Source organism: Microcebus murinus, chromosome 3, assembly GCF_040939455.1.
Source record: "Microcebus murinus isolate Inina chromosome 3, M.murinus_Inina_mat1.0, whole genome shotgun sequence".
NCBI classification, from domain to species: Eukaryota; Metazoa; Chordata; class Mammalia; order Primates; family Cheirogaleidae; genus Microcebus; species Microcebus murinus.
Genome location: NC_134106.1, coordinates 59209169 through 59231678, shown reverse-complemented (window position 1 = coordinate 59231678; position 22510 = coordinate 59209169). Strand labels below are relative to the sequence as shown.

At 56.6% G+C, this 22510-nt stretch overlaps 1 protein-coding gene across 21 annotated transcripts in view; it reads right to left on the bottom strand.

Annotated features, from left to right (window-relative positions):
* Nucleotides 1-22510, bottom strand: part of DYSF (dysferlin) — a 207992-nt gene that overhangs the window by 69348 nt on the left and 116134 nt on the right. For all 21 annotated transcript variants that reach the window (XM_012750073.3, XM_012750078.3, XM_012750081.3 and 18 more), the window contains 6 exons: nt 18045-18138; nt 17568-17645; nt 9500-9681; nt 7371-7511; nt 6622-6651; nt 5300-5329 (listed from right to left, as the gene is read on the bottom strand). In XM_012750073.3, coding sequence (XP_012605527.2) covers nt 5300-5329; nt 6622-6651; nt 7371-7511; nt 9500-9681; nt 17568-17645; nt 18045-18138 — 555 coding nt within the window. The remainder of the gene's footprint in view (nt 1-5299; nt 5330-6621; nt 6652-7370; nt 7512-9499; nt 9682-17567; nt 17646-18044; nt 18139-22510) is intronic.

Here is a 22510-nt window from a genome sequence, read left to right as displayed (position 1 = left end):
TCCTTCTTGCTCAGTTTGCCCATGCGTCCCCTGCCGCACACTGAACTTGTCCAACACTGGATTCTTTATCGTTCCCTTCCAATGCCATCTCAGGAACTGGCCCCCCATTCACCAAGCCAAAGCCCCATGCCACCCTCAGCCCTTCCTGTCCCCATCTGATTGATGACCAAGCATTGGTGACTCTGTCTCCCAGTCTCAAGCCATGTCACCTGTCTCTTTTCCCTAGTTCAAGCCACCAGCCTCACTCTCCTGGATTCTCCAGCATCCCCCTCAGTGTTCTCCTTGCATCTAGTTTTGCACACCCCCTCCCAGCAGCCAGCGCAGCTATACTCTGCAGCTGGCGTGAGCTTTCTAGCAATGTCACTGTCTGCGTCAAGCCCCTCAACATCTCTCCACTAACCCAGGATGAAGTGCAAACCCTTTGACATGGCCTCATCTTCTAGCTCCTGCTGGCTTCTCTGGGCAAGTCTCCCTCCAGAGAAATGTCCCCTCTAGGACCCCAAATAAGTGACAAGCCACCTCGCCAGACATGTCCATCATCTGCTCTACTGAACACTAGCAGGTTGCAGGAGGCAACTTGCTCTTTTAGCTTTGGGCTTGAATGTGCTTCCATCCCACTCCCTCTGGTATCTCCTACTCAGACCACTCGTGTCCATCTCAATCTTCCCTGGTGCCCCGAGCTTACATTTAAGTACCCCCATGGCTCATGTAGCAACTTGCACTTACCCCTATTAAAGACATTAATCACCCTGTGCCATCTCTATGTGTGCATTTGACTGTGTCCCTGGTTAAACCAGCAATTCTGTACACAGGGACCATAGCTGAATCCCCATCCAACAAATAAATGATTAGGAAAGCATAATTGAAGGAAGAGAGGGAGGGGTGGCAGACAGACAGACTGGTGGGTGGATGGGAGGATAAAGAAATGACGCTAGTGTACACTCTCCTCCTCCCCAACACCCCTGTCTGCTCCATCCTGGCCCTTGGGTCCTTATCAAGCCCCCGCCCCATGCCTGCTGGCTGCTCCCCCTGCTCCATGGGGTATCCTTTGCTGCCTTTCTGAATCTAACACATCTTTCATGGCTCGTTCAAGCTCTCCATCCTTCAGAAAATCTCCCACTCTCGAAACTCCGTATAACCTTAATCTCTGATTTTTCTTAACCCTAACTGTCTACATGACCCTGCTCCTAACCTTATTCTCTGACTTTTCTTAACCCTAACTGTCTAGTGGCCCCTACCCACTACACGCTGAGTCTTCTGCAAGAATCTCCCTTCCTCTGCCCAGCCCTGAAACACCAGGCCTCCCTCCTCTCCTTTCTCTCTTCCTGTCCCCACCCTCCCTCGTGTCCACACCAACTGCTGCCCAGTGCACCACGTTTCTGCCTCTGGCACCCACTCCCTGGAAACTTCTCTCTCCAAAGTCCATAATCACTTGTGGCTCAACCCGAAGGACACTCAGGGGTCGGGGACGTGCAGGAGAGGAGCAGTCTGCACCACCACCACCCGCTCACAAGGTCGTAACCAGTCTCTGGTCATCTCACACGCGGGAGTCCTGAGGCCTCGGCCGGCAGCTCCTAAGCCTGGTCTGCAACTTTTCTCTGATCCAGCCCACCTGAGACATATGACACCACCCTCCAGGACAGTGATCTCAACAAGGGTGCCATGACCCTTAGCAGAACTGGGAAGCCTGTCAGCACTGCCAGGTGGGAGCTGGGGAGCAGGAGGAGGGGTGTAGACTTAAAGTGCCACCAGGACATCCTGACTCACTGTCCTATGGGTGACAGAAGACTCTGGTAAGTCTAATTAGAGGAAGCCACATTTGACCAGCCCCTACCCTGCTCCCTGAATACAGGGTGGACCTGAGGCAGCCGCACTGATGGGTTCTACAGGTCATCAGGCCAGCTCAGACCAAGAGGACCCCAGGACAAGTGAGCTTCTCCCTCTGCCGCATTAGAGCAGAAGCCACTCTCAGGCCTGCCTCCATCCATCTGTCCTGCTGGCCAGTCCAGCACAGGGATCCAAGGCCCTGAGCCATGAAGAGGCCCTTCTCCACCCCTAGGGACCCCTCATCCCAGGGGCCACCACACTAGGCAGGCATGCATTCCCAGGGCAGGGGAAGTGCTGGCAAAACTCCCCAGCCACCTAGGTCAGCCCCATCACCAGCAGCCCATAGACGCCCCAACTCTCTCGGCAGGGGACAGTTAGGAGACCCTCTGGACATTCACATCCTGGTTCCTCGGGGAGCTCCAGGCAGGGGGCAGCCAGGCAGGCTGGGAGGGCTCCACTGTCTGCCTGCCCCACCCAGCTCATTAGGAACAACATGTTGCTCTAATTACACTTCCCAGGAAAAACAGTGTTTTAAATTAAGGCCTTGGGGAGGGATAGGGGGATGGGGGACCACTGGGTTTATTTTCCTGATTGCAAAACACCAAATTTTTCCTTCTGGTGGATTTGGGGGTGCCAGAGAGTACCTCGGGTACGTCTAGGAGTAAAAGTCATATACCCTATCGCCTGGATCCGGAAGGGCGGATGGAGTGACATCTGGTTGGCCCCTGAGCCAGCAGTAAAAACAGGCAGGAAGCATGCAATCCCTTCCACCAGGGCATCCCTGCCCCTGCAGGAGGGGAGCAGCAGTGCCAGGACGACACCCCTAGCCACGGCCCTCGAATGGTCAGGACCGAAAACCCGGTGGGTCTCCTTCTACACCCGTTCCAGGTCCTAGGGCCCCTGGGTGTTCAGGAACCCACCGTCACCTCTGCTGCCACATGTGCGTGCCTGCGTGTGTGCCTCCCCGAAAGTGTACACGCTCGCACACACTCACACGTGCGTGCACACACTCTCCAGTTCTCAGGAAATCTAAAATTGCAGTTTCTTTGAACTCATTCCCCTTGGCAGCTCGGACTGCCTTTGTTCTCCAGACAAAAAGGAAAAGAAAGGAGACAGAGGGCTCAGAAGAGGCGGGGAAAAGGAGGGAGCTGGGGCCAAGGAGCAAACAGAGGAAGGGAGACTGGGAAGAGGCTCAGAAAGAGCAGGACAGACAAAAAGAAAGAAGACAGGCTGGAGAGGGAAAGGAGTCCTCCCCGCCATCCGCTCTCCCCAAGAGGGCGCAGGTCTCCCATCCACCACCAAAGCCTCAAACACAGTGCAGCAGGGGCTTCCCCATCAAAAGCCCCAGGGAGCCCCAGGGGGTGACACACCCCCAGCCCAAGGCACTGCTGCCTGGATCCCCTCCCCCACCCTCTCTGCCCATCCCTGCTTCAAATGCTAGCTCAGTGTCACCTCTTCCAGGAAGCCATCCCCACTGTCCTGCTCTGGGAGCCCTCATTCACGGACACCGTGTGGAAGCCACACAGGCACTTGCTAATCTCTGTACCTGGCTAGACTAGCTGAGAGGTGCTTCCTACAAGAGAAGCTGTCCTTATGTCATCCTTCAGAGCCACCTGCCCCATTGGTTCCTGCTGGCTCCTCTCTGGTCCAAGTGCCTATTACCATAGCTGTCTCAGGAGCCCCCTGGCCAGTCCCTAGCTCCCAGTCACAACCCTGCAGCCAGACACTCCCCATGGAAGGCTCCTACCCTTCCCTCTGCTCCCAGACACTCAAGGGCTCCTGTGGCCAGTGGCCCAGGAGCCAAGCTCCCTGCCTGGTTTTCCGAGGCCTCCAGGAAGGCCTGAGCGCTCTTCACGGGGATCAGGCAGGGAGCCTGGGAGGAGCTGAAGGAGTGGAGCACACAAGGCAGGAGCTTGGCCACAGCAGAGAAAGCAGGAAAACTCTGCTGGGGCGGCAGGCTTCCCGTAGGACTAACCTGCCTCTGCCCCAGCCCGGGGGAGTCTTAAAACCAGATAGGACCCAGGGTCCTGGCATGAGGCTTAGCTTCCAGTGAGGGGCAAATAGGCTAAGTTAGAGGCCCCAGAGCTCGGGTGTGGCCCACTGGGGATAAAAGAGGTGTCATAAGGCCTTCTTCTGGGGTTTGTCCCTGAACCAGCTGATACTCCATTCATCCCACTGGAACTGAGACCCTGTGAGCCTGACAGCTCAGTTCACACCCCAGGACTTGCTCTCCCCGGCCCTGCTGACCCACACCCAGCCTCAGCCTGTGGCCTGGCTGGCCCAGCAGCGGGACACTTGGCCCTCTGCAGGGTCTGGCCCCAAAGCTGCAGTTTTGATTTGCTTTCTGACAATGAGACTGCAGCCAGATCCCTGCTCTCGGAATCTGAGCCTTCTCTGTTATATATTACAAATCCAGTTATTAAGGATTTTAACTTTTTTAAAATAACTCATCCCTGGGCTGGGTCTTCTTCAGAGCAGGCTGTGGGTTTTGGCCAGAGAGCGCTCTCAATCAAGAGAGAGGGCTCCGTGCTGCTTCCCTGGACAGGACTCTGCCTCCCCGTCCAAATCGGCAGTCTTTCGCAACTGCAGCCAGGAGCAGGAGGCTGCCTGTCAGGCGCGATTACGGCCAGCTCACTTGGCGGACCCCACCTCGGTCTGGGAGCAAAGGAAAGTGAGGTAAGGGGCGTCAGCCTGTGGATCCCACATCCTGACCCTGCACATCAAGTCCAAATTGCACTGAAAATGTCAAATGGTGTCCGCTCTCAGCCTGGGGATTCCCTGGTGGCAGGAAGTGGTTGCCCTTTTCCCAACTGCCCATCTGACCAGGGCTCTGCTTCCTGTCTCTCCACCCAGGCCTCTGGCCCAGGCTCACTCTGACAATCCGCTCAAAGATGCATAAGAGGCCACAGAGACTGTGCTTCTCACACCCACCCCCCATGGCAAAGGACATGGCCTTGCTTTGCCTAGATGCAAACTCCAAACTTCTTCCAGTCCCTAGAAAGCTCCAACCAGCCAGCCAGGACCCAACCTGGTCCTTAGCTCCTTGGACCATGGCCATATTTCCCACCTTCTCCCTAAGTGCTGCGACATCTGGCTAATGCTGCCTCAACCAGAAAGGCTTCCTTGACTACTCTGGCCGCTTCTGAACATTTTATTCTTGAAAACATGCCACCTGGAACTCAACCAGATAAGAGTTTGCATTGCCGTCCATGTAGCGTGGGTGACACCGGCCTCCCAACAGGACAGAAAGTCTTCTCAGGCCAGAATCACGCCCTCCCAATACACCCCAGGCAGCCCTGGATCCACATAGAGTGTGGGGAGTAAAATCCAGACAGGTTTCCACGTGGCAGGTGCCCGGTGGGCACAGGGAACCTGAAAGGCTCCAGGGCAGGTGCTCAGAGACAGGTCTTCACCTTCCCTGTCTCTTCCTGCCCACCCAGCCACGGGCCACAGCCTCACAGGTCCAGCTCACCTCATCCAGGATCCTTGATGTGTCCTGCACCTGGACCACAGCCATGGAATGTTCCACATCCAAGAGATGGTGAAGAGAGGGGGAAAGGCTCCATTAATAACAAGGAACACCAGGCTGGGCCAGAGGAGCCAACAGAAACCACCTCCCACCAAGAGTCAGGATGCTGTGCCTCCCAGCCAAGCCCTCCATGTGGTCCCTGAGAAAGAGGGTTTGAGGGTTATTGGTGGGAAAGGCTAAAGCATGGACCAAATTCCAGGCACCTCTGGAAGTGACAGGAGAACAAAGAATGACAGCAGATGGTGGAAAGGGCCTGAGGCTGCAGCAGCTGCTCCTGCTTGGCATGTGGCCTTGGGGAGCCAAGGAGAACCCCTTAGAACCCCAGGGCTGCCAGCACTGAGAGAAGGAGTTTGGACAGGACAGGGAGGCAGACCAGGATGAGTGGGGGTGAGGGATGGGGGCAGCAAAGGAGGGCTTGCTTGGTAAGGACTGTTGAGCATGGTGTGGGCTGCCTCGTGAAGGGCAAATGAGGCATCCAAACAGAGGCAAAATGACCACTTCTCCAACCTGCAGTTGAGCCCGGTCTGGAAAAGCATAATGAGCCCAATTAGCCTGGGTCCCAGTCAAGGACACCCCCAGGAGAAGGAAGGAAAGCAACAGTAAGGGAATGAAGCCCCCGCCACTGGAAGAGGAAAGAAAATAGGGTCCCAGTGGGAACATTAATTGGGACATAGGGCCTAAATCAGAAGCCCCTGGAGGGCCAGTCAAGGCAGAGGCTGCAGCTGCACCCTCACAGTTTGCTTTGGTAGGTTTGAAGTAAAGAATTGGTCACACTTTCAGAATCATGGGCTGAGTTAAGGCGTCTCAGCCCTGGCTGCACATCAAAATCCCCCGGGGGGTGGAGGAAGATACTAAGGCCTGGGCCACCCTAGAGATGGTGCTTAGCTCAGTCTGGGTGGGGCCTGAGCACTGGTGACTTTTTAAGCTGCCCACGGGTTCTTATGTGCAGCCCTGCTGACAGCCACTGGGCTGGCACCCATGAGATCCCTTCCCTCTGGGAGTCTGTGGTCTCAGGCTTCTCAGAAAGAAGGGCAGGAAAGGCCTACGCTGGGCAGGGAGACTGAGTAAGATGAGGACCCAGCCCCTTGCCGCAGCCTGCACTGGTAGCCCCACCCAGGCCCTCCTCTGCTGGAAGGAGCTTTCCTGGGAGCTCCAGGAAGGATGGTAGTGGTACACATCTGACTGCCCTTCCCGGCCCCCAGGGGCTGCAAACACAGGGAGGCTGGCAATCGGTTTGAAGAAGAACAGGTGAGAGCAAGACATACCTCAAAACCAGGAATATGGTAGATGGCCGGCTAGGTTGAAGAAAAAGAAAGCTTTGGTCATGTGCTTGTCACCCAAGGCCCCCATCACCCTCATGACACCCATGGAGTATACCAGTGATCCAGACAGTCCAGGGGTTGACAGACTCTACTCCATGGCAGGGTGGGGTGGGAGGCAGCCCTACTCCTGCTGAGTCCACATCACACTAAGAGGAAGTGTGAGACAGCTCCAAGCCAAACCTCCCACTTCATAGCTGGGAAATGGCCACCCAGGGCCACATACCCAGGTCATGGTGGGGCCAGCACTGGAAAGGGGGTCCTGGCCTTACCTATCCCTGGAGCTCCCCATCACTGCACTTAGGGATCCCTCAACCAGGGCCCCCTCAACCAGGGCCCCCTCAACCAGACCACAGAGGTCCTCCTCCCAGAAACTACATCAAGGTATGACCCAGGGAAGAATAAATCCATTACCAGAGGACTCAGACAATCCAGACTCCAACTTTCTACCCCAATGTTAGATCAAGTCCTGACTTGGGGTTCAGAAAAGATGGGCAAACTGGCCCCAGCAGGAGGCCTGGCTTCCAGAGGAAGCTATCCCAGGCCCCACTGAGTGCCAGCCCCTGGTGGGGAAGAAGGGCCCATGGGCAGCCCCTCCCCCCACCCCGTGAGGGCCCTCCCCACCTGTGCCCAACCCCTCCCCCGCCATGCACTTGCTGCCTGGGCCTCCAGAGCTGGATGTGGACCAGCCTCACCTTCTCTCTCTGGATGAGCTCAAAGGAGGCCAGCAGCTCGCCTGAGGGCTGGCTGCCCCTCATCAGCGGGAACCAGGCCAGCCGGGGCATCCGTTCCAGACTCGGCTGACATATGCAGCGGCCGATAAACTCATCTGCGCCCTGGACCCGGGGTGGAGAGAGAAGAGTCAGTGTCCCCCTCGCCCAGGGCTCTGAGCGGCTCAGAGAGATCACCAGGCCTACAGGAGGCCTCCTGAACCAGAAAAGGCATCGGAAGTCAGGGCAGCCCCTGGCGCAGAACAGGGAAGCCTGCGCTCCTTAGAGGGATGCCAGGTTCCCATCACAGTGGGGAAGTCCCTCTGCATGTCCAACTAGTGTCCATCCTGCTGTAATTTAATCCAGTGCTGAGCCCATTAGAGACCAGAGAGATAGTCTCCCAGCATTTCTGTAATGCCCTCAGCAGTACAGATGTCTCACATTTCCTAGGACTTTTGTATCCCCTGTTCATTTCACCCTTAAATTCCCCACTTTCCAAATGGAGAAACTATGGTCATGCTCATCAGATTAAATGAGCCTTGCCAGAATTATGTTTACATCTTATAATTCCTCTACTCAGGCATCTGCCTTGGCTCCCTGCTGCCTAGAGGATAGAGTCCAAACTCTTCTCTGGCTCCGAAGGCCCTCCTGGACGGGGTGGGCCGGCCCCCACAGAGCTCTTGCACAGCCAGGGGCCTATCCTGTCAGTCTTCTGGCCCACCCTGCCCCAGCACTTGCTCCTTCTGCTTAGTTCCCCAACCAGCACCCTCCCAGGCACCTGCCACCATCCCTGGCTTCCCTCCTCCTTCTGCCCCCAGAGGTGTCAAGGCCCGTGCTCTTCTCTAAACATCCCAATAGACTCTTCCTGCAGCTGCTCATCCCCCTACAGCACCAGCCTTCCTCCCCTGCACCCCCAGCTGGGGCTCCCCAGCCCAGGCCCACATTGCCCATGGCCAGCTGGCCCCACCACCTAGTGGGACATCCTGCACAGCAGCACCTTCCCCCACCCCTTGCTCACCACACCCTCCCAGCCCACCTGCCATCTAGTCATGGTGACTAGAAGCATCTTCCAAACCCTGGCCCCTCCCCTTTCATCCCACTGCCACCCCCAACCCAGCAGGATCCCGTTGCCATGGGCCCAGTTGATTGTCTCCCAGTGGCATCCAAACTCTTCTTCTGAACATGTTGCCCTGACACTGTCACTCCCCTGCCCCCTGGCCTCAGACTCCTTCCTCCTCCTTCCCAGCCTGCCCCTCTAAGCCTCCTTCTCTCCCCCACACTGTGCTGGAATGCCCCCTGCCTACCCACACCCCAATCCCACATCTCCTCCAGGGCCTGGGGCTTCTCCCGCCCTTGTCTTACATTGCAAGCCACAGTGATCTCTCCCTCCTGGGAACCTTCTAGAGCTGTGCTGTCCGATGCAGGAGCACTAGCCACCTGCGGCTATTTAAATTTTAATTTTACTTCATTAAATTAAATAAAATTTAACATTCCATTTCTCAGTTGTACTAGTCACACTTCAAGTGCGTAATAGCCACACGCGGCTAGCGACTCCCATTGTGGACAGCTCGGCTCTAGGGCATTTCCAGCACCGCAGGAGGTTCTGTTGGGCAGCTCTGCCAAGAGGCCCTGCCTGGGCACAGAGCTCTGTGGCACTCGGAGACACACTGTCTCACGGAGAGGGTTCTCCACTCTGTGGGTGTGTCTCAGCTCCCACCTAGACAGGGGACCCCAAGCAAGAGGCCACACAGCACCGTAAAGCCAGGGCTTGCCAGACATTTGTGGATTCCACGCAGCTCCCTGATCACATCAGCAAGCCAGAGGCAGAGAAAAGCCAGGCTCCTGACCCACAGCCAAGCACCCTTTCCAGACATGTCCCCTTTCTCCGCCGTGTTTGATCGGCAACGTCCACCACGGGGCACAGCACACGTGCTAGCAATCCATTTCTAATTACTCTAAAATAGTTTTAATTACCCCAGAGCCTGTGGGGTCAGGGGAGAGGCCATCAGTCTCAGCCTTGGGAAGCTCCCCTCTGGCTGGGGAGCCCAGAGTCGGTGGAGACCCCACCTTCGGGTTGGCAGCGAGGGGACGTGGCGGGAGGTGGACAGACTCACGTAGGTGTCGTGGTCGTACACCTCCACCACGATGCTGGGCGGCTGCTCGGCAACGGTGGCTGGTTCACCAAAGATCTCGATCTCGTAGAAGATGAGTGTCTGGTCCCAGGTAGGGTTCAGGGTGTTCTTCTCCACCACCGTCTTCTGGCTCTGGTGCAGGAAGGAGACGATCGCGTAGGGATCTGTGGGGGCCGGGGCGGGGAAGGGAGACAGGACACAGTAGGGACTGTGAGGGCCACCCGCTTGGGGTAGCGCAGGGCCACAGAGCTGAAGCAGCAACATTCGGACTCGATTTTCCCCTGGGGGCTCTCCAGACCCTCCATGAGGCCAGCTGGTAGGCCACCATGGGGAAACTGAGCCCAGGCCCCACCAAATGGGCACAATATCCAGAGAACTTCCCCTTCTGCACTGCTTCCTGGGCTAGCCGCTGGGGCAAGGTCCAGTAAGAAGGAGTAAGTGTCTGTATGGCCTATTCATTCATTCATTCATTCATCCAACAAGCATTTATTGAGTGCTTTCTGTGTGCCAGGCTAGGGGCTAGATGCTAGGAGCCAAGAATATAATTTGAACCAAATGTAAAATATTCACACAAATTTGGGGGATCCAAGCCTTGAAGAATAAAGTGCAGCGAAGCATATCAGAAGGGATCTGGCTCCCTAGAGGAAGAGCGAGTGGAGCAGAGATGTGGGTCTGTGTGAGCTCTGGGATGCCACCAGACCCAGGTGACTGAGTCTGCATTTCAGCAAGCTCACTGCAGCTGTCACATGGGACACAGACTGGAGGGGCAGAAGGCGCACAGGGAGGGGGACCAGTTCTGAGGCTACTGCAATGGTTCAGGTGGAGATGGTGGGGCCCCAGATGGGTGTGGGGCACTAGAGAGAGCTGTTTAGCAGTGGGTAGGGTGAGAGGGACCTGAAGGCCCCCACAGCTTCCTGCTCCCCACAAAACTCCTTTCTAGCCTGCCAGCCCTGACCACACCAGCCTGGGACCCAACCACAAGTCATTCTTTCTGCCTACTGCCACAGGCCAGTTGTGTCACTGGAGCAGATTCTAGGGCAGTGGTTCCCAAATGTGAGCGTGCAGCAGAGTCACTTGGAAGGCTCACACAGACCGCCCACCCAGCTCTATCCCCAGAGATTCTGATTCAGCGAGGCTGTGTGGGGCCTAAAAGTTCCCAGGTAATACTGATGCTGCCTTCTGGGGCCACACTTTGGAAAGCAATGCAGGAAAAAAGGTCTTATGGGACTGAGTGCCTGCAATTTGGGAAAAGAGCAGAGTGCCTGGAGGAGGGGGCTCCTCCAGCTCTCCCTAATAGGATGTCAGCCTGAGGGCTGAGTCCTGTGCCTAACACATGCCCTATACCCTTGGCACCCTGCTCCACCCGCCCTGTGCTCTCTGAGCCCCAAGGTCCAGCCCCAACACTGCCACTAACTCCCCATGTGACCTCAAGAGGGCCTCAGCGGCCCCATAGGCAATGGCCTTTGCCTCTCTGGCCTCAGAAGGCTGCAAGGATGTCTAAATACAACCCTGCAACTGGGATGGGGAGACCGTGCTTCCCCACAAAAGGCAGAGGAGCAGGACAAGCTCTCTGGCCACAAAGAGACCAAGTGGCACACCATGGCCACTGCACAGGAGGTGGCAGGGAGAGGGGCTGGCTGGCAGTGACCATGGAAGAGGTGAGAAGGCTGAGGAGGGCAGTGACAGGACTCCCGTTAAGGGGTGGAGAGAGCAGGGCCAACGGTTGTGGCTGTCGCCCAAATAGCTACTTTTAAGGGTGAGGGGCACCTAAGTTAAGGGACTGGCCATCCATTGGCTGAACAATGCTGGGTCTGGCTAATAGGAAGTAGTCACAGGCCTGGGACCAGCCCATCAGGCACAAAGCACAGTGGGGTCAACCATGGAGGGCTTCCCGCAGGAAATTGGTTTTGAACCTGATTCTGGGGGCAGAAGAGGGCAATGGGAGACCCCCAGCAGGGAAGGGGCAGGGGAGCCCTACCCACCACGTCTCACCACCCCCACCTGTGGGAGCCTCCCTGGCAGGGGCTCCCCTTGCTTGCACCGGCCCTGGCAGGGCTGGCCCCAAGCCTTTCCCTTCTGCCCCTGGCAAGGCCCAGCGGCGTCTGTGCGTTTAATGAAACCGTCTGGCTGTGATACCATCAGCTCCAAGCTCGGCAGAGAACCTCTCCCGGTTCCAGTAAGGGAAGGAGGGTGCGTTCCGATAAATAAAACCATATTAGAAAGCCAGCGAAAAAGCCTCTTTTGTTCCCGCCCCCCGTGCTTCCCAACGCTTTATTTTTATAAGCGCGCAGGCCCCAGACCGACCGCGTTTACACAAAGATCACAATTGCACATTGTAGCGGCGGTGCACGCTGTATTGGTGTTGGCAGCACCCCCCACGCTGGCCCCCGAGCAGGCCGACTCCTTCCAGCAGCCCCGGCAGCCCAGGCAATGAGCTCAGCGCTGGGGGGAGCGCAGGGAGGGGGCGGCTTTCAAACAAAAATCGCCCAGACCTACACACGTGCCCCACCCGCTCAGGGGAGGAAAAAACACACAACAAAGGCATTGTAAAAAGCAGGCCTGGAGGCCTGGGGCCTCAGACACTGGGCTACTGTGTGCTGGGGCCTGGCCTCTCCCTGCACAGGGCCCAGCCCCTCCAAAAAAATAAAAAGAAACAGGGGGAATGGGGGTGTTGCTAGAGCAAGGTGGTCAGATGAAAAACAGCCAGAGAGACTCACAGACAAATCCCTCTTCCAAGAAAGCCAAGAGGAGAGAGGCAGATTCCCACAGAGAGCCAGAGGAGAAGGTGAGGGGCTGGGTTTCCGTGTCCAGGCCCTGGGTTCTCCCCAGGGCCACACCCGTCAAGCCACACGGAGCACCTGTGGGCCCAGGTGGGGCGTTTGGATCGGAGCTCTCTGAGCACCACAAGCTGCCCTGGGGAAGCTCGAGTCACGGACACACAAGGATTCTACCAGACCCCATCACCGCAAGTGAGCAAGGGCTCAGTCACCAAGCCCCAGGCAGGTGATTCTTGGCTGGATCCCGGCTGTCTGGGCTGAGCCCTGCTTCCCAGACCTTCCTGGCGCTCTGGGAGGACCTTCTGCATTCACAGTCCGCTAAGCTTACTTCATGGGCCTTCCCACAAACCAGTTCAGACCACCAGGGGGGGCACAGGGCAGGCAGTGGCACCCCATTTATCAGAAGAAAGAGCTGTGCCCCAGGAAGACTGAGTCTCTCATTTGTGATCACATGTGGCCAGGACTAGACACCCCGACCACCTGTCCAGTGATCCTTCCACCATGCCACGCACATAGGAAGGGGTTTTTAAGAGACGGTGGAATAGATCACTAGTAATCAAGGCAATGCAAATTAAAACTATACCACAGCAATATTTTCCTATAAAATTAAGAAAAATTGTTCAAAATCATAAAACCCAGTGTTGGCAAATAGCTGATGAAATAGGTACTCTCCTTTATTGCTGGAAGCAATTCAGTAACCCTTCAGAAAAGCAATTGGGCAGTGTGCCCTGAAAAACATAAAACTGTTTATACTCTTTTCCCTATATTCCTGGGAATCATCCAAATTCACCAAAAAGCTAGATGTACAAAGATGTTCACTCGAGCACTATTTGGAATACATCATTCATTCCTTACCCCAGTTATCGATTGGCTACTCCGTGATGGGTTAGCCGGTGCTAGGAGCACGAACGTGAATGAGACACAATCCCAGGCCTTAATCATGACTACTGGCTGGAAATGGTAGCTAAAGAACAATTATAATACAAGGTGATGTGCGACTAAATAGTGGCGTGCCCGGGTGCTGGGGCGAGGGGTGCTCTGCATAGCCTGTGGAATCAAGCAGCCTTCCCAAAGGAGGTCGCCTGTCCTGTGTTTCCAGAAGGAGGCGGCAGCCGACGCAGACCAAGGAAAAGAGGCGTTCCAGACACCCAGCATGGCACAGGCAACGACACCAATGGGCACAAGCACGCAGGAAACAGAAAGCAGCCGGTCTGGCTGAGCGGCAGGCACATCCAGGGCAGCAGGGATAGGGCAGGGAGGAGGGGAGAAGGGGAAGATCACAGACGGTCCTGGATTTGTGCAGAGCAATTTGGACTGAATCCTGGAGATCGGTGTTTCCCAAAACGCGTTCTTTGAGTGGTGAGTTCTCTGGGGAGCTAATGAGTGCTTAAACAGATTAAACAGGCTCCTTCCCTGCAGCCGCCCAGAGCCTCTCATATGCCACTGTGCATTGTAAATCTCTAAGCGTGCAGTGTTTCCCAGTCTCTCTTACTCAGGAACCCTTTTTAAGTGGAGCATTTCACAAGCCTCCAATGCACTTTGGAAAACACCTCCTTAAGCTCGTCTGGTGGATTGCCCCAGCCAGAGCCAACCTTAACAAAAAGCTGTGCTTAAAAAGCGGGGGAGGGGATGGAGCATGACCAGAGTCCAGACAGGGGAAGCCCAAAGCAAGAATTCACCAGTGCTACCCAGAACTGAATCTGGATCTAAGGGGAAACTAAGGCACTGATCACCAAGAGCAATGATGTAGGCGGCTGTGGGTCATCAGATCTTACTATCTGGCCTGGCCTGGCAGGAGTATCCCTCAGGACCAGCCAACTGGCACACAGCCTTGACCTTTCAGGAGCCATGAGGCCAGCAGAGAAGGGGCAGGACATTCTGCTTTCTTGAAAGATACTCCTCCCCTGTAAATTAATACATAATGTGGTATCTGGTCTAGCAGCCATCTCTCCTTGGCTAGGTTAGCCAAGTCAGGCCCCGAGGCCGCTGACCTGGATGACTCTCAAAGAGGAGTTTCTGGGCTCCTAAGCTAAGGGTTACTCCCTGGAATATAGTGACCACACAACAGAGCTACCCTCGGGTCCTCTGGCCAGGGTGGCAGCTTTGCAGCCAGAGCTTATGGCCCCTCCAACTACGACAGCAGTTCTCAGCTGGAGGATGAGGAGGAGGAGGAGGAAGAGGAGGAGGAAGAGGAGGAGGAGGAGGAGGCCAGAATTCCCTAGGGAGCAATTTGTCAAAGCAGACAGCTCCCCAATGCCGTTCGAGAAATATCAATCTGCGAGGAAGAGCAACCCAGCTCAGACTACTGTTCAGGGACGAGATGCTACCCAATTCCACACCAAAGGTGTAGGCAGGACGGAGCTAGGTGCAACACTGAGGAAATGTGATTTCTAAGTCCTCTTGAGTCATAGCTTTGCAGTTTAAAGAAATCTAGTATGTACAACAGATGCTCACAAAGCACTGGCTACCCCATCCCAGTATCAGAGAAGTCATTTGAATTAAGCATCATTTTATATCTTTTGTTCCTAAAAGATGTGCACAGGGCACACACATTCATAAACCCATAAGCACATGCCACAGACATTCCACTGGTCCTGAGAACTGATGCTGGCCGTGCACCCAAACCCCACCCAAGGTGCAACCCTCAGGCTGCCCGGATGTCAACATCTCCACGACAGCACCCTTCTCCCAAGTTCCGTGTTGTTCAACCAGTGTTTCCCGGGCAACTCCTGTGTCTCTTCTCAAATCCTCAGGCAGAGAGGAGAAGCAGACGCGGCCCAGCACCCAGGCAGCAGAACACAGCGCAGAGCCATGGGAGCCCACCCCCAGGCTCGGGAGCCCAGGAAAGGCCGGGAGCGCTGCCGGTCGGAGGCGCTGGGAGCAATGCCCGCCGAGGGCCCTCTCTGCCCCAGACGCCCAGCGGGCCGCTGGAAGGTGCTACCAGCGGCAGACTCTGTGCTAGACCCTCCCCTGGCCCCAGACATTCCGGATTCACACATGAGTTTCCTCAGAGAAATGCCAGCCAGTGGCCGCGCAGCCTCCGGCCGCCAGCCACCCCAGGGTCAGTTCCAGGGGAGAAATTGCTTTGGTTTAGGGCTTGGGAGTGAAAATAAACACTCTGGGTTTTATAGGTTCACCCGTGTTGGCTGCTGTTTTCCTTTCCAGCAGCTGCTCAATCGGGTCTTTCATTCAGAAGCCAGTGGCTCTGAGGAAGCCCTGGGCAGTGCCCTCAAAGCTCAAGGGATGTTTATTTGGGGGAGGGGGTGGGGCCGGGATGGAAAGTGTGACGTCTCCGAAGACCAGTGCCAGCTCACCCTGCAGCGGCAGTCCCCAGGGCTGAGCACCGGCTCCCGACTGGGGCCTTGGAGGAGTTCCCTGCCCTCCTGCAGGGTCCTTGGCAAGCCGGGCCCACAGAGGATAGGGGCCTTCTGCCTGGGCCCCACCTTGCCACCCACCCCGTACAAACCCGCTGCCCGTACCCCTCCCTGGAAGGGAGAGGAAATTAGGTTGTAGATTCGTCTATCTCTCTTTTCTCAGGGTAAGTTCTAATTGTCAGAATCCTGGACAAGTTTCCTAGGAAGTTGCCACTGCAGTCGACTCTCTGGCCCCGGCCTGCCAATTCTGGATGCTGGTTTTGCCCGCAATGTGCAAAGGGTGCTCTCAGGACCCTGGCCCCAAAGCAAAGACAAGAAACTACTGCATCTGGCCTGCACCTGGCTACACAGGGCCGGAGGACCAGTCACTGACAGGAAAGCACAGGTGCTGGGGAGCAGGACACAGAGTGGACCCCGTGTTGCCAAGGAGAGCGGGTGGGCAAGGAGGACAGGCAGATGGCCATCAGTTGCAGAGTCATTCCGTGACCAGGAGGTCACTTTCATAGGACTCAATTCTACTCAACCAAATAGAAGGCATTTGGAGAATGAGAGCCTTGGGTTCAATTCCCAGCTCTGTCACTTGTCAGCTATTTTAACTCAAGCAGTTTAGTTAACCCACCCGAGTCTCAGTTTCTTTACCTGTAAAATAAGGATGCCGAACACCCCTTCACAGGACAGGTGTAAGGGTTACATGCAATAATGTCAGTACAGTGCCTGGGCACAGAGTGAGCACTCAGTGAGTGTTTGTTCTTTAGACGCCAAGGGCTGCAGGTTCAGAAGGAAGACAAGGCCTGTCCTGGGTAGCTCACAGTCAGAGTGGGAAGCATGTGGCTGACCCAAAGCCCTCTCAGGCAAGGGGCTGGCCAAGCGCTGAGGAAAGAGCAACCAGCTCTGCTTGAGGAAGTGGGAGGGCCTCTAGGCAGGGTCTTGAAGAATGACTAGGAGTTCACTGGGTTAAAATAGGGAGGAAATGCACTATAGACAGAGAGAACGCTGAGTGCAAAGGTCAGGCTCATGCAGTGTAGACAAAAGTTGGTAGGGCTGGAGCCAGCAGGTAGAGGGGGACAAGCAAAAGATGAAACAGGCAAGGTCCCCAGGGGTCAGATCACAAAGGACTGTCCACCGTGCTGAGGAGTTGGGGGTCTATCTGGCAGTGTCTACGTTTGAAACCAGGGGAGGGACGTGTCCAGGTGTGTCTGGGCGGTGTGGAAGGTGGCAGGGAGGCCAGGAGATGACCAGAATGGCCTAGACAAGAAGGGACAAGCCCAGTGTGAGATAGCAGCGTGACACTGAAGAGGAAGGAACAGATCCGAGAGAGATCCAGGAGCCAGAATCCACAGGACGAGGTGGCTGACGGTTCCAACCTGGGTCATGGAAGCTGCTGGCCGCAGGACCAATGCGGGAAGTGCACAGGCAGCCTGGATCTGGGAGCAGGCAGGGTCACACGGTGGCTTGGACAGGACGAACCAAGGGGAGCGGAAGTGAAGGAGTGGAGAGACCCTAGTGCTCAGAGAGGAAGACACAGACGGGACTTTCTGGGAGCATCGGGCTTAGGGCTCGCTGAGGTGTCAAGTAGGAGCAGGTGGAGGAGGAGGCGCAGGAGACTCGGGAGAGTGGTGGCCTGGCAGCCAAGGCCGGAGGGGCTTTCAGGAAGGACGGGACAGTCAGCGAAGCCCAATCCTGCAGAGGAGTTGAGCAGGCCATAGACAAGGGGCTGCTGCACCTGACGACCAAGAAGCTGCAGGACCCTGGTGACAGCACCCACCTCCATGCCCCAGCAAACAGCACCCTCCCACAAGGAGAGGGCTCAGGACACGTCCCTGTTTCCCGAAGGCCCAGTGTCTCCATTCTGAGCTCTCAGCCCGTGCCCCCTGGCTCCCCTCCCTCTCTCCCACCTACCAGAAAAAGAGTCCTTGTCCATCGCAGGCAGGTCCCGGGCCTGGTACATGTAGCAGCGTAGGTGGTAGCGGTTCCCATCTTCACCAAGGAAGAAAGAGGGGTGCCAGGGTGAGGGGCTAGTCTGTCTGCAGTATGGGCAGCAGACAGAGGGCTGAGCAATAGAAACCACACGGGCCACCAGGCAGGGTCAGGAGAACAGACCGCAGCTCAAAGGCAGGCCCCCGACTGATGTGTCCTTGGCCCAGGCAGAGGACGGGGGCAAATAGACAACGGGGACAGCCACCGTGCACAGGGCCTTGAACGCCCCATCTCAGACTTGAGTGGGTGCACATGCCACACACACGAACATACATGCACACCCCGCAGAAGACACTGACTCGCTGAAAAGCACAGACCCAGCTCCCCAGAACCCCACACCACGCACACGTGTGAGGTCACACACCACACCACCCCTGGGCGGCGCCGAGCCCCACTTACAGTCGAAGATGCAGGAAATCGTGGGTCTGTTCACGCCAAAGCTCAAGGTAGAGACGGACATGGAATCTTCACTCCTGTCGTCCACCACGCCACCCTGGAGACACAAAGCTGGTCACGGCAGACTCTGACCCCAGAGCCTGGGGGTGGCGGGGAGACTGGCCCCAAAAGTCATGTCCCCAGGCCCGGGAGCTCTCCGGGCCACACTCCTCAGCTGTGGGGCCATCAGCACTCTAATGTCACTCTGGGGAACTCAGCCCCTCCTAAAGCTTCCCCAGACTCCAGTGTCAAAGCACCAAAGGACTGTGGGAAATTCCTCCCCCTCTCTAGTGAAGACCAGAGAAGCCAGGATGGAATTCTGAGTATTCCGTCCAAAGAGGTTAGCATTTAAGAGGAGACAGGACTCTAAGGGGCTCCAGGGGAGAATCGAATGGGATGGGGATCTGCCCATCGGGTGGAGTCAAAGTCTGGAGGTCCCAGGCTAGCATCTCTGGACCTCATCTCTGTCCACCCCCTGCATATTTAGAGACAATGTCGGTGCCAGCGACACACAGGCACATACCCCCCATCTCTCACGGGTTCCTACGTGCCAAGGGTGAGGAGGGCTCAGGCTGAGGCCGGGGACAGTGGGGCTAGGGACAGACACGGGAGTGGAGGCAGGGTGGGTCTGCAGGCAGGCTCAGGAGCCAATCTGCCAGTTCACTGTGCATGAAGCTGTGAGCTGTAGATGCTCAGCCCTGCCACCTTGAGCCCATTAGCACTGGGCTCGAACCACAGTGCCACAGCCCACTCGGGAGAGCGCCGAGGCCAGAACACTAGCCTGGGCCAGACACCCCCATCCCGGGTGCACTCCCTCCAGCCCACAAACCTCCCAGGGCCAGGAGCCTAAGCCACACACGACAGAGGGCGTGGGGAGAGTTGGGGTGTTCAACAGCCATCCACGCTGTCTGCTCCCTCTGTGCTTGCTGGGATTTCTCCAAGTACCTTCTCCCCTCCCCTCTCCCCAACCGGTCACCTGCTCCATTTCAGAGGGGGAAGCAACAAGGTGGTCTCCACTCCACTTCCTTACCCAGGCCCTCTCCCCATCACACAATGTGTGCACACCCAAAAGAAAACCCCAGCTTCGTCCTTGATGGCCTGCTCTCCCCACCAGGCCTACCAGAGCGGCCAGGTCCCAGGATCCTTCTGCTGGGCCTCCCTGACCTTCACCCTGGCAGGAGCCATCTCCCCAACATCCCAACCTCTCCCCAGGCCCTGAAGCTACCGAGTGCCTCCAAATACAACACACCTCTGCCACATCCAAACCATGCCAACCCTCAGGGCCCAGCCCCTTGTCCCCTTGTCCAAGGAGCCTCCCCAGACACCTGTCCTCCTACTTCCTGTCCAGCCCGCCCCAAGCCAGAACCTGCTTCATCACCCTCAGTCACCACTGGCTCCCCGGCCTGAATCTTTCTGTGGCTCTTACACCTGAAAAGGTCAATTCCAGCCTCCTCCTGGTCAGACCTCCAGTGACCTGACCCAGCTAACACCAAGGCTTGCTCCTCCCAAACCCAGCCCTCTGCTTCAGGCAGGCCACGCTCTCATAGCGGCCCAAACTGCACAGCCAGAAGAGCCATCAACACTCCCGTCCTCTCCGCCTTCAGATCATCTTAGGATGCCTAGGTAAAGCCTGCCCTGGTCACTCTGGGTCAACTAAGAACTGCATCCTAAAAGCAGGCCAGGCCTTCCCCTGCTCCACCCCTGCAAAGGAGCCTGCAAGACACACACTCAGGAAAGGCACACTCCTCTGCTCTCCCGGGCACTCGCCGGAGTCCTGCCACCACTGGGTGGGCTCTGATTTCTATAGACCCCACATCTCCTTTTCTGACAGATACACAGCAGCCCCCTCTTCCTTTGGCCACCTCAACACGGAATCTACAACCACATTACTTGGGCTCCATTTCTGGTCCTGCCACGTACTGGCTATGTGACTTTGGGCAAGTTGCTTAACTTCTCTGAATCAATCTCTTTATAAATTTGGGATAACTATACAGTACCTATCTTAGAGAGTTGCTGTGATTATTAAAGAAGATTGAGAACATGTAATTCTTAGCCCACTGTCTGGCACATACTAAATGCTCAATAAATATTAGCTATGGAGTATTATTCAGCTATAAGAAACAACGATGATATAGCACCTCTTGTATTTTCCTGGCTAGAGCTGGAACCCGTTCTATTAAGTGAAGTATCCCAAGAATGGAAAAATAAGCACCACATGCAAATTGGTATTAACTGATCAACACCTAAGGGGCCATATAGGAATAACATTTATCAGGTATCGGGCAGGAAGGGAGGGGATGGGTATATACATACATAATGAGTGCGATGTGCACCAACTGGGGGATGGACACGCTTGAGGCTCTGACTTGAGGGAGGAAGGGGGTCAAGGGCAATATACGTAACGTTAACATTTGTACCCCCACAATATGCTGAAAAAAATAAACAAAAAAAAAAACCACACAAACAAAATGTTAGCTATTAATGACCTTATGAGAGAAGTAAGGCACAGGCCTTGGGGAGAGGCATGTCATAAACTATGAAGTTTGCAGTTGTGCTGGGAGTGGTGTTCATACATCTTATATTTGTTCAAAATTATTCTGGGAAGCTATAACAAAAAAGTGGACATTTCAGTAATGAGCCACAGCCCTGGAGAGAAATCAAAAGCAAGCAACCATGTGTCTCCCCCCGTGCCTCCAGGCAGTGGTGTCTTCCTTGCATTTGGAGGCTTTCTCTCTCTCTCTCTCTCTCTCTCTCTCTCTCACACACACACACACACACACACACACACACACACACACACCCCTACAGAAGAGAACAGGATAACAAGGAGAGGTGTCAGATGGGGAAGGACTCAAAGGCCTGAAATCCTTCCTGGGTCAGGTGTGGCCTGGGCAGCCTGGTGCCCGCCTGGAGAGGCGTTGGCGTGGCCGTGCCGCGAGGCAGTCCGCCGGGGCGAGCACTGAGTCCAGCGGCTAACCTCTCCTGGCTGTGGGGTCTGCAATACCAAGCACGAAACCAGACCTCGGTGGCCCGGCAGGCTACCCAGGCGTGAGAGGCATGGACACCAAGGAAAGCAGGTTGGGACCCCGGAAATAGGACTTGGCTGTCTCCTGGTGCCACAACGCGTGGTGCCGGCATCTTGGTGCACCTCCAGCTGCTGGGGGCGGGAGGGGTGGGACCCGGAGGATGGGGGTGGGTTCCACAGCGGGCAGGGTGGAAGGGACAGCCCGGCCACACACACACACACACACACACACACACACAGGTGCCCAGCCTACAGGTAGGGCGCTGGTGTGAGCACAGGGAGGGAGACACCCCAGCTCTGGCTCCGCCCGTGATTCAGCTCTCCCTCCCTGGGCGCCAGCAGGGACCGCCCCGCCGCTAGTGAACGGCTGCCAGCCGCCATCCCCATTCACCTCACACCTCCTCTAGATGACCTCCTCACCACCCCCTGTCAGCACCACTCCCAGGCCTCTGTCTAGGGCTCTGGCAGGACTTCCAGGGGCTCTGTCCAAGGGCAGGGCCTCCCGCCCACAAGCAGAAGAGGTGTCTCCCTCCCTGGGATTTCCAGGCAGGGTATCTACGACCCAGCTCAGTGCCCGGCCCGCAGCAGGCCTGGCTCTGAGAATGACTGTCCTCGGGCGAGGGACCAGCGTTCCCTCTGGGAATGCCCCTCACGCTCCCTGGGCTCCAGCACCTGCCCTGGCTCCAGGGGAGGGTCCACAGAGCCCTCTGCCCACCCCACGCCATCTGCCATCTGCAAGTGCACACGCTCCCCCCTCCCCCGGCTCCAGGGTACAGACAGGGATTGTGGAGAGCAACACTGCTGGAAGTCAAGGGAGACACACCCCTGGAGCCAGGCTGAGGGGCCACTGAGCTCTGTCCCTCCCAGGAGAGTCCCAGACCCACAGCCGCTCCAGCCCACACTCTGGGCAAAATTCCACCCGGGCCCTGGGCTCTCCACGCCCCACTAGACCCTGGGAGCAGAAGGGGGGCCCACCGTCCCTCTGTCAGGACACCCGCACACCCACACCCCTCCAGGCTCAAATCAGCTGGAACGTTCTGGGTTCCCTTTCTCACCCCCAGGCCTCTTGCTTCCTCAGGCTTTTTCCTTGGATGTCCTGTCCCATCTTCAAGGTCACCCCGCAGGGATGAGTTAGGCACCCGCCCATGCGCTCCCACGGTGCCCTGAGCTTCTCTCCTCGCCGCACTGACCACCTTCCACAGTGGCCACTGTCCGAGTGTCTGTCTTCTTCCCGCCGAGAGCCAGGCAGGGTTCCCAGCACCCAGCAGAGCAGCTCACTCACAGCAGGGCAGCAGGTGCTCGGCAAGTCGTGGTGAGGGAGTGAGTGCACGAATGAACAATGGGCACACGCCCGGGTGGAAAGCACTGATGGCCAAGGCCAGCCCTGCCCCAGGCAAGGATCAGC